The sequence below is a fragment of the Carcharodon carcharias genome, chromosome 13 (assembly GCF_017639515.1).
Source record: "Carcharodon carcharias isolate sCarCar2 chromosome 13, sCarCar2.pri, whole genome shotgun sequence".
In the NCBI taxonomy this organism is placed as follows: Eukaryota; Metazoa; Chordata; class Chondrichthyes; order Lamniformes; family Lamnidae; genus Carcharodon; species Carcharodon carcharias.
This window is the reverse complement of record NC_054479.1, coordinates 125,108,286-125,124,904: the sequence shown is the minus strand read 5'-3', so window position 1 is coordinate 125,124,904 and position 16,619 is coordinate 125,108,286. Positions and strand designations below refer to the sequence as shown.

Genomic DNA, 16,619 nt, shown 5'->3' with positions numbered 1-16,619 from the left:
CTCAGGTAGAAGTCTAGCCCCAGGGAGCTGCCCATCAACCTGATCACCCGCAGTCCTGTAGTTCTAGCAGCAGCATTCGCCAGGTCTGGGACTACAAGCTGTCCCCAGATTCTAAGTTTTGGAGTCCACGAGCAGGTAAGTGCAGGAGGTGGGTTCTCATGAAGCAGAGGTGGGTATGGTGGTGGAAGTCTTGATGGGGAGGCCAGGGGGAGGACACATCTGCTTGGGGCTGGGTGTGGCCTGATGTGGAAGGGGGCCCTGTTTCCCACCTGAGGCCCAAGCAGAATGACCTGCCAGGCCTCCCCTTGCTTCTGCCAGCTTTAAAATTGAGGCTGAGTAGGAAGCTCTCTAAGCCTGAAGGAGAGAACTGGAGTTCTCCCCTGTGTCCTTGCCAATTTTGATGCCTCAATTAACATCAGAAAAAAATGATTCTCTGACCATTATCTATTTCTGCTTGTGAGACCTTGATGCACGCAAATTGGCTACCACATTACCCACATTACAAAAATATCTATACTTCAAAAGAAGTGCACAGCAGATGTTGGAAATCAGAAATAACAGGAAATTCTGTAAATACACAGCAGATCAGGCAGCATCTGTAGGGAGAGAAGCAAGAGTTAACATTTCAGGTTGATGAATTTTCATTAGAACTGGGAAAGTTTTAAAAAAAGGTTTTAAGCAAGTGAAAGGTGGGAAGGTGGAAGAAGAACAAAAGGAAAATCTGTGATATGATGGAAGACAGGAGAGATTAAATGACAAAAGAGTGGGTGGTGCGTGGCCAAAGGGTGATGGGACAATTAAAGAAACAAAGGCTGTGTCTGGAGGAGGTGTGAATGCATACTGATGAACAGCTACTGTGCAAAAGCAAGGGAAAATGAGACTAAAACAGAAACATGCAAACAAATAGGGTTTGCTGTTTGGGCTTCCACATGGCGAATGCCTCACCCGTTGCTGGCTGAATACCGTGGCAGCAGGATGAAGCCTTGAAGTGGGCAGAGGTGAGAAGGTGGCAGTGTCCCAACCCTGCACTCTAGCCCAATTAAATGCCCCTCCCACCTCCAAACTCACCTCGGCATTAAGTTCCACCCATTAACAGTGTTTTTCTCTCTCCTCAGATGCTGCCTGACCTGCTGAGTATTTCTAGCATTTTCTGTTTTTACTTCAGTCAGACTTCAGTGGCTATAAAGCTTTTTGGGATGTCCTGAGGTTATGACAAGTGCTATATAAATGCTTTTTATCATTTGCTCACTGAAGCTCTTGTTTCAGAGCCTTTTCTTCTCTTCTGTCAAGCACCTTGAAACAACTTGTTGTTTGCCACCTTTGTGTTCTCTGGCTCTATGTTCAACATCCTAAAACAGGTCCATGCCTGCACTATTGCAAAATTAAACTCATTGGCCTTCTGGCGCTGTCTACCTAGATTACATCACATCCTGGACTAGGACTTGATCCCAGATCCAAGAGGGGCAGAGAAATTGTGTGAAATTTGCAACTGTGAGAAATGGCCTGGCCAGTGACACCCTCATCCCATGAATGAATAATAAAAAAAAGTTCAGGTGCAGCCACATTGATATGATTGGGGTCGGGCTCCTAGTTTATCTGCCCACTCAAGCAACGCAGAGGCATCAAAGTGCCCCAGAGCTTTACCCCCAACCCCCTGGCACAGACTGCAAATTCATGAGCATTTTAGTGGACTGCAGAACAGTTGGATGACTGCAAATGTTGCACAATCTCCTCGCTAATGTTGGCCATGGAGCAGACACTGTTGGAGGCGCTCACAGCCCCTTGCAATGTCAGCATCCTGGTTTGAACTCCATGGTTCAAGTTAACAGGGCATGTAGCGCTCTAATGTTTGGCCATCCAAGTGGTAGCCAGCACTCTCCGGGAAGAGTTAAGGGATGGGCACACTTAACCAGTACGGATTATTAGTACAATATGTGTCTCTGTCTTTCATCCTGCAGGAGGAGTACATCAGGATCATGAAGCCTAGTGAATTGGCTGTATGCCTGATGGCCTACAGAGTGTGAAGATAACAAAAGAGAGAGTGACTGAGACTCTTGGCTGTGCAGAAGCAGGAGCAGCAACCTCAGGAAGAAGGGGTGGCTGGGGCTTCCACACACGCCACCCAAGAACCACAGCGAGTCATTGTAGGCCGGTGCCTAGCGACACCCGGGGTCTATAGACGCTGCCTTTTATTCCTGCAGATAACCGAGAACCAGTGTTGCCGAAGACTGCGCATGTTTAAGGAACTGGTCGGTCACATCAGCCAGCTACTGCAGGATTTGGTGCCGTGGGGACATGGAGGGCATCCACTGCCAGTGACCATGAAAGTGACTGCAGCTCTCAATTTCTGTGCCAGTGGCTTCTTTCAGGGCTCCACTGGTGACCTCTGTGGGATTTCACAAGCCTCCTTCCGCAAATGTATCCTTGAGGTTACGGATGCTATCTTTGCGAGGGCACACAACTTTGTGCATTTCGCATGGGACCAGGTCAGCCAGGATGCAAGAACAATTGGATTTGCTCAGATCTTCGGTTTCCCACCGGTGCAGGGCGCAATCGATTGCACTCATGTGGCTCACGGATCTCCGTCATAACACACGGTGGACAACATCAACCGCAAGGAGTTCTATGTGCTGAATGTGCAGCTGGTGTGCGACCACCAGAAACGCACCCTGCAGTTGTGTGTACAGTTTCCAGGGAGTGTGCATGATGCCTACATCCTCAGTTGGTCACAAATCTCTGAAGTCTTCCAGGGTCCACAGAAGCTGCAGGGTTGGCTCCTTGGGGACAAGGGCTACCCGCAGAGCATGATGACACCCGTGCAGTGGCCTCAGCCAACAGCAGAGTAATGGCATAATGAGGCTCATGCTGTAGCTCGCAACTTGGTGGAGCAGACCATCAGGATTGCTGAAGGTGAGGTTCCGGTGCCTGGGCTGGTCTGGTGAAGCCCTGCAATACAGTCCACAGAGGATGTCACGCATCATTGTCATCTGCTGCACCCTTTAGAACCTGGAGTTCCAATGGGGAGACAAGCTGGCTGAGGAGGAAATGGAAGAGCTGCACATCTCCTTCGATGAGGAGGACACTGACAGGGATGAGGGTGAGGAGATCCTCGGAGGCGATGATGCCGGGGATGAGGCCCTCGCATTGGCTAGATGAGGCAGGCGTGCATGGGAGGCCCTCATAACTGCTAGTTTGTGGAAGATGATGATGACATGCAGTGAGGTGACCCCATAGATCCTCCCATTGCACTTGTGAACGTTTGACTCGTGTCTGGCTTATGGCAGCGCGAACACCCTCTGTGAGAATGCTCCTGTCATGGAGACGCATTGGAGGCCATAATAGTTTCTTGATTGCAGGAGGATGATGACAACGTGCAGTGAGGACGCTCCATAGACCTTCACATAGCCTCTGAGAATGTCTGATCCTGCCTGGCTGACGGCAGATCGTCTGCACTTTGTGACCTGGGTCATATCAAAGAGACACAGCCATGAATACTTTAGAAGCATCTGATCCTTTATCCACCTTCAGCACCTGAGCCCTTCTAGAGCACAGCATCAGTGGTCACAGACGCTGAAAGAGATGGGGGGCCAGCCTCTCCTTAAAGGTGCTGAGAGCACACTGAGAGAATGAGAGAACTCTGTTGGGGCCTGCCCACTACATTCTGGCAGCAATGACAAGCACCATCGAGGTGCAGGCATCAGTAATGTTTCCAGGGAGTGTGAGGCCTTCAGACCATCACTTTGGTCTGAAGGCTGCACAGAGGCCCTGGACTGAGACACCTGGCTTTATCTTGTGCAAAAGGTTTTACATCAGAGTGACAAGAGCACTGCTCATCAGAACAAGGAGCCATAATCAGGGACGCATTCTTGGTAGTTTATTGACAATAGTGAACAGTATGTACAAGTGATTAACACCTGTGCCCAGGCTCTTTTTTGATTTATTCACGGGATGTGGGCTTTGCTGGCTGGATCAGCATTTATTGCCCATTCCTAATTGCCCCTGAGAAGGTGGTGGTGAGCTGTTTTCTTGAACCGCTGCAGTCCATGTGTTGTAAGTACACCCACAGTGCTGTTAGGAAGGGAGTTCCATGATTTTGACCCAGCGACAGTGAAGGAACAGCGATATATTTCCAAGTCAGGATGGTGAGTGACTTGGAGGGGAACTTCCAGGTGGTGGTGTTCCCATTTATCTGCTGCCCTTGTCCTTTTAAGTGGTAGTGGTCGTGAGTTTGGAAGGTACTGTCTAATGAGCCTTGGTGAATTCCTGCAGTGCATCTTGTAGATAGCACACACTGCTGCTACTGTGCATTGGTGGTGGAGGAAGTGAGTGTTTGTGGTTGTGGCACTAAACAAGCGGACTGCTTTGTCCATTCAAGCTGGATGTGTCCAGCTTCTTCATTGTTGTAGGAACTGCACTCATTCAGGCAAGCGGGGAGTATTCCATCACATTCCTTACTTGTGCCTTGTAGATGGTGGACAGGCTTTGAGAAGTCAGGAGGTCCGGTCAGTGGTAACCCCCAGGATGTTGATAGTGGGGGATTCAGTGATGGTAATGCCATTGAACATCAAGGGGCGATGGTTGGATTCTCTCTCATTGGAGATGGCATTGCCTGACACTTGTGTGGTGCGAATGTTACTTACCACTTGTCAGTCCAAGCCTGGATATTGTCCAGATCTTGCTGCATTTGGACATGGACTGCTTCAGTATCTGAGGAGTCGCGAATGGTGCTGAACATTGTGCAATCATCAGCAAACATCCCCACTTCTGACCTTATGATGGAAGGAAGGTCATTGATGAAGCAGCTGAAGATGGTTGGCCCTAGGACACTACCCTGAAGAACTCCTGCAGTGATGTCCTAGAGCTGAGATGACTGACCTCCAACAACCACAACCATCTTTCTTTGTGCTTGCTATGACTTCAACCAGCAGAGAGTTTTCCCCCTGATCCCCATTGACTCTAGTTTGGCTAGGGCTCTTTGATGCCACACTCGGTCAAATGCTGCCTTGATGTTAAGGGCAGTCACTCTCACCTCACCTTGGGAGTTCAGTTCTTTTGTCTATGTTTGAACCAAGGCTGTAATGAGGTCAGGAGCTGAGTGGCCCTGGCAGAACCCAAACTGGGCATCAATGAGCAGGTTATTGCTAAGCAAGTGTCTCTTGATAGCACTGTTGATGACCCCTTCCTTACTTTACTGATGATCGAGAGTAGACTGATGGGGCGGTAATTGGCCAGGTTGGACATGTCTTGCTTTTTGTGTACAGGACATACCTGGGCAATTTTCCACAGCCGGGTAGATGCCAGTGTTGTAGCTGTACCGGAACAGCTTGGCTAGGGTCGCGGCAAGTTCTGGAGCACAATTCTTCAGTACAATTGCCGGAATATTGTCAGGGCCCATAGCCTTTGCAGTATCCAGTACCTTCAACCGTTTCTTGATATCACGTGGAGTGAATCGAATTGGCTGAAGACTGGCATCTGTGATGCTGTGGACGTCCAGAGAAGGCCGAGATGGATCATCCACATGGCACTTCTGGCTGAAGGTTGTTGTGAATGCTTTAGCCTTATCTTTTGCACTGCTGTGCTGGGCTCCTCCATCATTGAGGATGGGAATATTTGTGGAGCCTCCTCTTCCACAGAGTTGTTTAATTGTCCACCACCATTCACGACAGGATGTGGCAGGACTGCAGAGCTTAGATTTGATCCGTTGGTTGTGGGATCGCTTAACTCTGCCTATCACTTGCTGCTTATGCTGTTTGGCACGCAAGCAGTCCTGTTTTATAGCTTCACCAGGTTGACACCTCATTTTTAGTTATGCCTGGTGCTGCTCCTGGCATGCCCTCCTGCACTCTTTGTTAAACCAGGGTTGATCCCCTGGCTTGACGGTAATGGTAGAGTGGGGGATATGCCGGGCCATGAGATTAGATTGTGTTCAAGTACAATTCTGCTGCTGCTGATGGCCCACAGCGCCTCGTGGATCTCAGTCTTGAGTTGCTAGACCTGTTCGAAATCTATCCCATTTAGCATGGTGGTAGTGCCACACAAGACGATGGAGGGTATCCTCAATGTGAAGACAGGACTTTGTCTCCAAAAGGACTGTGTGGTGGTCACTCCTACCGATACTATCATGGACAGATGCATCTGCGGCAGGCAAGTTGGTGAGGATGAGGTCAAGTATGTTTTTCCCTCTTGTTGGTTCCCTCAACACCTGCCGCAGACCCAGACTCATTTAGGACTCAGCCAGCTCGGTCAGTAGTGAGCCACTCTTGGTGATGGACATTGAAGTCCCCCACCCAGAGTACATTCTGTGCCCTTCCCACCTTCAGTGCTTCCTCCAAGTGATGTTCAACATCATCAGCTGAGGGTGAGTGGTAGGTGGTAATCAGCAGGAGACTTCCTTGCCCATTTTTGACCTGATACCATGAGACTTCGTGGGGTCCGGAGTCAATGTTGAGGACTCCCAGGGCAACTCCCTCCCGACTATATCCCACTGTGCCACCACCTCTGCTGGGTCTGTCCTGCCGGTGGGACAGGACATATCCAGGGATGGTGATGGTGGACTCTGAGACATTATCTGTCAGGTATGATTCCGTGAGGATGATTATGTCAAGGTTGCTTGACTAGTCTGTGAGACTGCTCTTCCAATTTTGGCACTAGCCCCCAGATGTTAATAAGGAGGACTTTGCAGGGTCGACAGGTCTGCGATTGCTGTTGTCGTTTCCGGTGCCTAGGTCAATGCTGGGTGGTCTGTCCAGTTTCATTCCTTTTTTGTGTCTTTGTAGCAGTTTGTTACAACTGAGTGGCTTGCTAGGCCATTTCAGAGGGCATTTAAGAGTCAACCACATTGCTGTAGGTCTGGAGTCACATGTAGGCCAGGCCAGGTAAGGATGACAGCTTTCCTTCCTTAAAGGACATTAGTGAACCAGATGGGTTTTTACAACATTCAACAGTGGTTTCATGGTCATCATTGGACTTTTAATTCCAGATTTTTTTTATTGGATTCAAATTCCACCATCTGCCGTGGCGGGATTCGAAACTAGGTCGCCAGAGTATTACCCTGTGCAACTTATTCTCCCTAACTTTCCTAACCCTGTCGCTACGTCTCAGTGCTCCCTATCATCCACAGGGGAGGTCGAGGCAGCCTGCTGACTGCAACGCCTATCTGTGGTGATCTTGATGAGCGTCCTCTGGAGGGCTGAGACTTGGAGGACCCCGGCCTGCTTTCAGGGTCCTGCTGTGTGGCAGTGGCACCCTCTTTGGCCTGTGGAGCTGGAGCTGCTGAGGGTACAGGAAGAGGGGAGTCAGATGGACCAAACACTCTCGGAGTAACCTGGATGGATGGGCCCGGAGTGTGCATCTACTGATCCTGCTCCCTAGGGGTGTCTGGGGGCCCCAGGCTGACTCCTTGAGGAGCAGGGGTAGCTGCAGTGAGATCGAGCTGCCCGACACCCCTCTCATGTATACGCTGTTGGAGGCCAACTATGGCATCAGCGATTGAGTAAGTCCTAGACCAAGGTCTCCATAGCGGCAGCCATCCTACCAGTGTTGACCTCGGTGCATTGGCATGCCTGTGCAATCACCTCAGATTGAAGGTGGACAGACCCCTCCATCATGCCTTGCAATCTGAGGACTTCAGCCTTCCTGAGGTTCCTGAGCTTGCCTTTGCAGCTCCAGCAACTGTGACATGACTGAGTCCAGAGCCTGGTCATCTGACTCGGACTCAGTAAAGTTCTAGCGTCCAGCAGTCCACCGGGTGCCAGAAACCTAGGAATTCCTTGCCTCCACCTGCTGTGGATCATATGGTGCAATATGCTCACCAGATTGTGATCTTGGGGCTGTTCTAAAGTTAGGTCCCACCGAGGTGTGTGTTTCTCTGCTGGTGCAGGGTGTGAGTGAGTGCTGTGACTGGACTTCAGGGAAGGTGCCTCCTGATTCCTCTTCAGAGATTTCTTCTGGGCTTGATTGGAGGCCCTTGGTCGCGGACTCTGTTGGCTGTTTGGCAGATGTGCTTGCGAAAGCAAGGAGAGATAATTAGTGAATGGGAGTGGCCTGTGAACAAGACACATCACTCACAGCATGGTTGTCTGATGGATGTTGAACTGCTGGGCCCTCACTTGCTCGAGCACCGCCGTCCCCACCATCAGCACAGGACCGGTCCAGATCTTCGCCAGCCTGCTGGATGGCTCTGTTTTCAAAGTCCGTGAGGACTTTGATTTCGGGCATTCTGCCACTGGTCTGTGACCTCTCCCTCTTGTTGTGTGCCAGCTTGTCCTTCATGAACAGAGATGGAGAAAGTGTAGGCAGGATGCCTGCCAGGCCAGGTGATAAGTAATGCAGGACTGTGTGGTCCCATGGACGGGATGAGGACAATGACGGTGAGAGTGAATGGTGATGTCCCTTGAACCGGCAGTGAGTGAGGGCCCTGTGGATGTGTGATGGGTTTGTGAGTGTGTGAGTTGAGAGTGTTAAGAGTGACTTACCCTGGCGAAACAGAGGATATCATTCGTCCGCTTGCGGCACTGGGTGGTTGTCCTCTTTGAAGGGTGTTGGCGCTGCCACCGCCTCCCAAGCCCGGTTAGTCCTGTTGCTGTCCATCCTGTGGCCAGAGTAGGGATAGAGGTTATCCCTGCAGGCCTCTACAGCATCCGAAAGGTGCTCGAGGTACGCATCTCTGAACCTGGGGGCTGCAGTCTTGTTTGGTTTCAGGGCCATGTCTTCTGTGCAGCAGTGGTGGTCTGGAAGCACTGAGATTTGTGCTTGTGGCTGGACTTTAAATATAGCACCTGGCATGATACAGTGGTGGGCTGATGGCGGTTGGACGAATGAGAGCTCACCCACCATGGAAACAGTGTGCTTCCCTGGAGTGCATATATAGTGTGGTGAATTTGGGACTATACAGTGTGAAAACCCACCATTACCCGCCGGCTACCGCACTTAGTGCAAACCTGGGGTGAATCTGTCCGTTGTGCACAGCATGGTCAGATGACAGGATGTGGCTCACACTACTGTGTCTCCAACTCTCCTGTTTTCTGCTGACGATTCAGGCACCTTGTCCTGACACACACTTTTCAACAGGACTAGTATTTTCAGCTTATTTATTTTTTTCTCTGAATTAGCATGTGGAATTGTCACCAGTTGTCACGCCCTTGCCACTATCTTCACCACAATAAGCTATAGACCATGATTGTATGGCTCAATTTAATTTGATTAGATATGGAATCAGTTGAACCATCAAGGAAAGTGGAATGTAAAAGTCTTAAAGGGCTTAAGCCCCATTGTTACCCTGGTTACTGTGTTTGTAGGGATGAAAATTGCAGTGCCACATGTCAAACTCCCACACTACATTGTTGAATCTTGATTGTAAATTTGTGGACTTGTTTTGAGAAGACATTCTTCTGTTTTTCTTGCACAGCTTGGACAGACAAACCCTGGGTTTACTGAGGAATCCATTGAGTCCACAAACATGGGAATAGCCTCAGAGGAAAATATCGTGGTTGGAATCGTAAAAGATGTTGCTAGTTATAAAGACAACAAGTGAGTAGATCCTATTGTTGTGCTCTGCTTGTTTGCATCGAGGAAAGGAACTAAGTATTATTCAAACTGCCTCGTGCTCACAGAAAACCACCAGGCCAGTGTTCAGATGATTGAGGTAAAACGATGAAAAACATTACCGTGATGCTATCCTAATCACAAGGCAGCATTCTCATACAATTTTACTGCAGACCAATTGTTTAGTAATCTTTATCTTAGAATCACAGAATGGTTACATCACAGAAGGAGGCAACTTGGCCCATCGTGTCCGTGCCAGCTCTCTACAAGAGCAGGTCACCTAGTCGCACTACCCGCCTTCTCCCACCCAACACCCCTGCTTTTTCCTGTAGACCTACAAATGTTTTCTCTTCAGATAATTATCCAATTCTCTATTGAAAGCCACAATTGAATCTGCCTCCACAGTTTCAGGAAGTGCATTCCAGATCCTAACCACTTTCATCAAATGAGGTAGCACTGCCGCTATGAAGGTGTATTTCACACTCTACCCATGCAAATTTCCTGGTCTATAAACTGACATAAATGTTGGTGTAATTTCCACGTAAGTGTGATCCAGGAAAGTTGAAACTGTATAAAATAAACTCAATGAAGTAATGAAGTTTTTCCTCATGTTACTGTTTTTCTGACAATCACTTTGAACTGGTGTCCACTGGTTCTTGACCCCTTACTTTGCACAGCTGCATGAGTTTATTTTATACAGCATCAACTTTCCTGGATCACATGCAGAAATTACACCAATATTTATGTCAGTTTATAGATCAGGAAACTTGCATGGGTAGAGTGTGAAATACACTTTCATAGCGGCAGTGCTACCTCATTTAATGATCTTGCAAGAACCAGCAAAACTTGCAAAATGAGGAGAAATAAACAGTGAATCACAGTTAAATCTGATTTTGATCTCTCACTTGTTGAGATTCTTGACATTTTACCGTCAGATCTCAGCAAGATTTTTTTTAAATGAAGAAAATCACCATCAGACTTCAGGAAATAAGATATGATGACATCAAATAGCCCTTGTCCATGCTTGCCCATATATTTGAAAGTGGTCTACGCCAATACGTTTTTGCATAAATCCAGAAAAATTGTGCATGCTGGTCTTTCGTATTTGAGTGGACATATGCAAGTGAGCGCAGAGTTTCTGCAAACATATCTCAGAATCTGTGTAAGCAGTTGAGGAAATGTGCACGTGTAGGTGTTTCAATGTAAATCTGGCATAAATCAGTTCAGTGCAAATTTCCTGCTGAACGAAAACCATCACAGGTTTTTTACAATGTAATTATACTGAAGCTTTCCAAGAGATTCTGGACCATTAAAACTTTCAAATCTATTTCTTCTGAAATATTATGGAAGTTTTATGTCTTGGAGCATAATGGGACTTGCCCCAAACACAGAGATAAAAACAAAAAACTGCGGATGCTGGAAATCCAAAACAAAAACAGAATTACCTGGAAAAACTCAGCAGATCTGGCAGCATCAGTGGAGAAGAGCAAAGTTGATGTTTCAAGTCCTCATGACTCTTCAACAGAACTAAGTAGAAATAGGAAAGGGGTGAAATATAAGCTGGTTTAAGGAGGAGGGTGGGGAGGGTGGGTAGAGAGAAAAGTGGGGTGGGGGGGCGGTTGTTAGGATAAGTAAGCAGTGATAGGAGGAGATAACCAAAAGATGTCACAGACAAAAGAACAAAGAGGTGTTGAAGGTGGTGATATTATCTAAAAGAATGTGCTAATTAAGAGTGGAGAGCAGGACAAGCAAGGTAGCTCTAGTGGGGCTGGGGTGAAATAAACGATGGGTGGAATACATTTAAAAATAATGGAAATAGGCGGGAAAAAAATCTATATAAATTATTGGAAAAAACAAAAAGGAGGGGAAGAAACGGAAAGGGGGTGGGGATGAAGGAGGGAGTTCAAGATCTAAAGTTGTTGAACTCAATATTCAGTCCGGAAGGCTGTAAAGTGCCTAGTCGGAAGATGAGGTAATGACAAACTATCATGTATCTATACTTGACTGTTGAATAAGCAAACACAGCAGCCATGCTGTGTCCAGTGGAAGACTTAAATAACCAATGAATATGTTTTAGTATTGTTGGATAATGGAGGAATGTTGTATAGGCTGCTGGGAGAACTTCCAGGTCTTCTTCAAATACTGCTAGGATTCATGAACTAGTAGATGGGACCCTAACACCTCATCCAAAAGATGGCCGCTTCACTATTGCAGTACTCCTTTTATGCACTGCATGAGCCTATATTATAGGCTCAAACCCTGGAACAAGTCTTGAACCCACAAATACTGAGTATGAGGCAATGGTGCTACTAGTTCATCCAAGCTGATGCTATGTTTCATGTCTTTAGGGGCTAGGACCTATAATAGGGTTGACAGTCAGTTTGGTCTAAATTAGAACTAAGTTAAAATGATGAATAGATAATTGCAAAATAGATTTTTGTTGTGTTCAATTTTTAACTGGAGTTTTTCTGTACTATTAGAATCAGTAGGCTTAATTCCCACAGTCTTACAAAAAAACTTATTAGCAGAAGCTATCAACTCAAAATGGACAATAGTCTGGGATAGATACACTCGTGATGTAAGCTTTTTCTAGTGTGGGTCTGAAGTCGAAATCAGGGGCTGAATTTTCCGACTGGTATCAGGTCCCATAGGGAGCTACCGAGGTTGCCTTTGTCATCAATGTGCCCACAGTGTACCTTCTGGGAGGTGACATCCTAATTGGACGCCTCCACTTTCTCTGTCCTATTAATGATGGCAGGCAGGTTCCCAAGATTGGAGACCCAATCAGCTCTAGATGGTCGGCAGCCCCTCTGGGAGAGATAGGTGCTGCTGAGGCAGAAAGGTGAGTGTAAGGGCACCTCAACATGGAGGCATCCTTGGTTACCTCCAGAGAAGCCAGCTGGTAGGGCTATTGGAGTGGGGGGGAAACTGCTGTACAGGACTGGTTTCAGAGCGGGTTGTGGCAGTTCATCCCCACAGCCCCGTCATTGGTGTACAGAGCCTCTGGCTTGTTTTCAGCCCACCCTGAAAAATTGCCCTGCAGGTGAGAATGCAATGGGGAGCTGTTCCAACACTTCTCCCCGCTCTTTTCCCACCCACTCTGCCTCCAACCCTGTCTCCAGGAGGCTGGGAAAATTCAGCCCTAGGTGTTCAACATACTGGGGACTGCATGATAACGCATAATGATGCTCTAGGGCTATACCTCCCCATGTTAATATTAATGCAGATCTAGCCTCAGGAAAGCCTATCTAATTTGCATCTTTCTTTAATGTAACTTTCTCTTCCATTTTTGATTGCTTAGGGAAGTGTTCCACTTTGATTTTGGACATCAGTACTTCTATGAGACCAAGAAGGAATGTAATGAAACATGCATTAGTAAAGCAGCAGACTGGTAAGGAAATGTGTTTTCCTTAGATATAGAAGCATATTTCCCAGTTAAATTTTGGGAATACTAAAACCATCGTCTTTGTATCCTACCACAAACTCCATACTGGCCACCAATTCTCACCCAACATGTCTCAGGTTGAAGCCAACTGTTCATAGCTTCGGGATCTTATTTGACTCTGAGTTGAGTTTTCAACTCTATATCCTCTCCATCATGAAGACTGTGTACTTCCACCTCCCTAATATCCCCTGTATCCATCCTCAGCCAAACAGCTTCCAAAACTCTCATCCATGTCTTTGTCACCTCCAGGTGCAAATACTACAATGCTCTTCTGGCCAACCTTCCATCTTATACCTTTGACAAATTTTAGCTAATCCAAAACTATGCTGCCCTTATCTTAACCACAAGTAGTTCTGCTCATCTATCACCCCTGTTCTGGCATTGGCTCCTAGTTGCCCAATGCACTCCATTGAAAATTCTCATCCTTATGATCAAGTCTCCTCCATAGCTTTGCACTCCTCTCCCCCTCTCTTAACTTCCTCCAGCTCTATAACTCACCAGGAATCTGCATTACTCTAACTCTGGCATTTGGTGCTATTAGTCCATTTGCCTCACCATTGGCAAATGTGTCTTCGGCCATGAAGGTCATAAGCTCTGGAATTCCACCCCTAAATCCCTCTACCCATCTACCTGTTTTTCCTCCTTTAAAACCTTCCTTTAAAACTTACCTTTTAATCAACTTTTAAACCACTCCTTCTAACATCTCATTCTATGGCTCAGTGTCAATTTTTGCTAAGTTTTTTTAACCCATGAGAACATGAGAAGGTTTCTGCAAGCATTTCAAAGCTGAATTGTTGTGGTTTAGCAGTGAATGAGGTGTGAAACCCTTTTCAGTTTACATAGACTCTGTTATATAAAATCTCTCTTCCTGTTGAAATCAAGGCTCATTTCACCATTTTCTTAGCCCCCATGTCTTCTCCAATCTGAGATCATTCTGTGTTTAATGTTGCAGATTAGAATCTACTCATCAGTTTCAGATTGCAGCTCAAAAGCCTGTAGCATTTTAAGATCATTTTGTATCTGTAATGCAGTATGGTGCCTGCACTACATGGATATACCTGGGAGTTCCCTGGGGAATTCTCCAACAGAATATTGTCATAACCCTTAGGGAAACCATAAACAGCTAAAATCATACCTTTATGCTTTCTCTGCAAGGTTACCACTGAAGCACATTGAGAGATCAGCAGAATCCCACAGGCCTTTTCCCCCATTCCTCTTAATATACGAATACAATAAGTGTAGGTGGATATAAACAAGCTGCTTACAGCTTGCTGTATTACTCTTTCAGGTCTGATGATGCGATTCGGCAGTGTTGGAGAAACCTGTTTGCGGTGGTAAGGATCCTGGTGAACATGGTCACTTTGTTTTTGATTGAGCTGGTAAATTTCTTATGCCGGTCGGTCTTCCAGGTCCTGTTGGTGGGACTCTTGATGGTAATCGGAGATCACCTACTGAAGCCACTCCTGGTAGCCTTGTTCAACAGTCTGCTGCAGCCCATCATGATATTTCTGCTGAACATTTTCATCGGAGTAAGAAACCTCTTGAACCCTTTAATTGATATCTTCAGGAGACTGTTAATGCAGATAGCTGCTGTGTTGCATGCCTTTAGGCTAGTGGAGGTGAATTTGAATCAAACTCCATCCAAATATTGGGAATTGTAGCCAAGCAAGTTATCTGTCCTAGGATGAATATGCAAAGCCTTGAAGATGAGGGTGAAGGATGGCTGAAAGTGGGAATCCCTATGTTGGATTGTTCAGCAACTGGTAACTGTTTTTAACCTCTCTGGTCAGTTCATAGGCAGCTTTTAGTAGCTATTGGTTCATAGCCAGTTGTACCAATTATGCATTCTATGAAATAGGAATTTTACACTTTAAGTGAGCACTCCTTCTCCCATGTCCCATTGTTATACGAAACTTAAATAGTGCTTGTACTCAGTTCTCTGTTGTTCAAGCTTTGGTCACTTTTTGCACTTATTGTCTTTTCTTCAAGGTGCTGACTGTGCTTGCACTAGCTTTTTTTTCCAAAGCCTTTTGAGTTTTGCGCTGATGAGTCTTGGTCATTGCTTTCACTTGTGCTGCCTTGCATACAACTCATTAAGTGTTTGCACTCGTACTCTCTTATACAAGACTTATCAAGTATTTGTGCTTATGCTGTCTTCTGCAAAGCTTGCTGAGAATCTGTGCTCAATCATCCTATTATATAAGGGCTGACCAGTGTTTAGGCTTATATTGTTCCTTATATGAAACATTGCAAGTGCAATTAAGTGAAAGTGATCTGCTGTTTTGTGTGTAGAAGTGTTACTGTCATTTCTCAAGGATGTGATTACTTGCACTAAGCTCTGGAATCAAGATTGGGGATTTCCTTGTGGCTCACAAGATAAATTCAGCCTCTAAGTAGATACAGAACCATTAGAAACATAAGGTTACATGTTTGATTTCTGGCCTGTGTTTAATTAGCTGATCTCAGCCAGAATGCTAGTGGACTACTACAATTAACCTCAATTTATCCATGTTTGGCAGGGGATAAATTACCTTGGATTCCCACTCTTTATTGCCATCCAGTGGAAAGTGTGTGTGTATGTGTGTGTGTGTCAAGAGTTGGCAAGGACAGGTTGTGCTTGGCTGTGATGCACTACATGTTGGTATAGCCTCTCTACACTAAGGTCAGGGTCATGACATTCTGGGGGTCAGCTCTGCCACCACAGGTGCAATGGACTGAAACCTCTACCCTCCCTAGACCCAGGGAGAGGGGCCATTTACATGGTCAGTATGAGCACATCACACCTGCAGGAACACTTGTTCCAAATTGGCAGCTGGAATGTCAAATTGGTGCAGTGGCACTCCAATAGCAAAAAGGTCTGGCGATGTCGTAAAGAAGCTGCTGTCCTTCACCTTTTTTGCTCCATGTGAAGGAGCTGGCCTCTCTGGGAAGGTCAGAGATGATTTTGATTATTTTTCCACAGTAAATATTTCAGGCCTTTTTCAGGGCTTCATTGGGCCTCATAGCAACTCTCAATTGATGCACATCTGTTAAAGCCTAAAGAAAACATGAAGGGTGAAATTTCCACAGTAGCCCAGAAACTCCTTCAGAAACATCCCTTTGATAAGGAGAACTGCTTACAGCCCCACACATCAGAATTTAAAGAGTGACCATGAAATGGAGTGGAATCACAGCATAACAAAGTCCCACCCCAAATTCTTGGTGCCTTGTCCCTGACTGAAAATTGGGCTTTCTGTTCTCCCCAAACCCAAAAATGCTTGAGTCTGAGAGTTTAAGCTCATATGAAGAATGATCAAGTAGGTGATGTACTGGAACCTCATAGCTAATTTTACCATTGTGATTTTTAAGGTAAATGTATATATTGTACCATTAAAATGGAAGCTGTGCTAACTCTTGTTTATGTTGCATTGTCTAAAGACTGTGAGAAACTTATTTCAGGAACATCTCAAAGCACTTCACACATTAATTATGTGGATATGCAGTGACTGCTGCAATGCAGATAAATATTTACTTGTACACAGCAAGATTGCACACCAACAATGAGATGAATGATCAATTAGGAATAAAAACAGAAAATGCTGAAAAATTGACCAGGTCAGGCAGCATCTGTGGAGATGAACAGAACTAATGA

General features: G+C 46.3%; 1 protein-coding gene across 1 annotated transcript in view; it reads left to right on the top strand.

The window, feature by feature from the left end:
• LOC121286146 overlaps nucleotides 1–16,347 on the top strand; it is a 55,637-nt gene extending 39,290 nt beyond the window's left edge. The window contains exons 4-6 of the mRNA XM_041203129.1: nucleotides 9,407–9,528; nucleotides 12,845–12,934; nucleotides 14,277–16,347. Coding sequence (XP_041059063.1) covers nucleotides 9,407–9,528; nucleotides 12,845–12,934; nucleotides 14,277–14,649 — 585 coding nt within the window. The 3' untranslated portion in view covers nucleotides 14,650–16,347. The remainder of the gene's footprint in view (nucleotides 1–9,406; nucleotides 9,529–12,844; nucleotides 12,935–14,276) is intronic.
• Nucleotides 16,348–16,619: the final 272 nt, after the last annotated feature.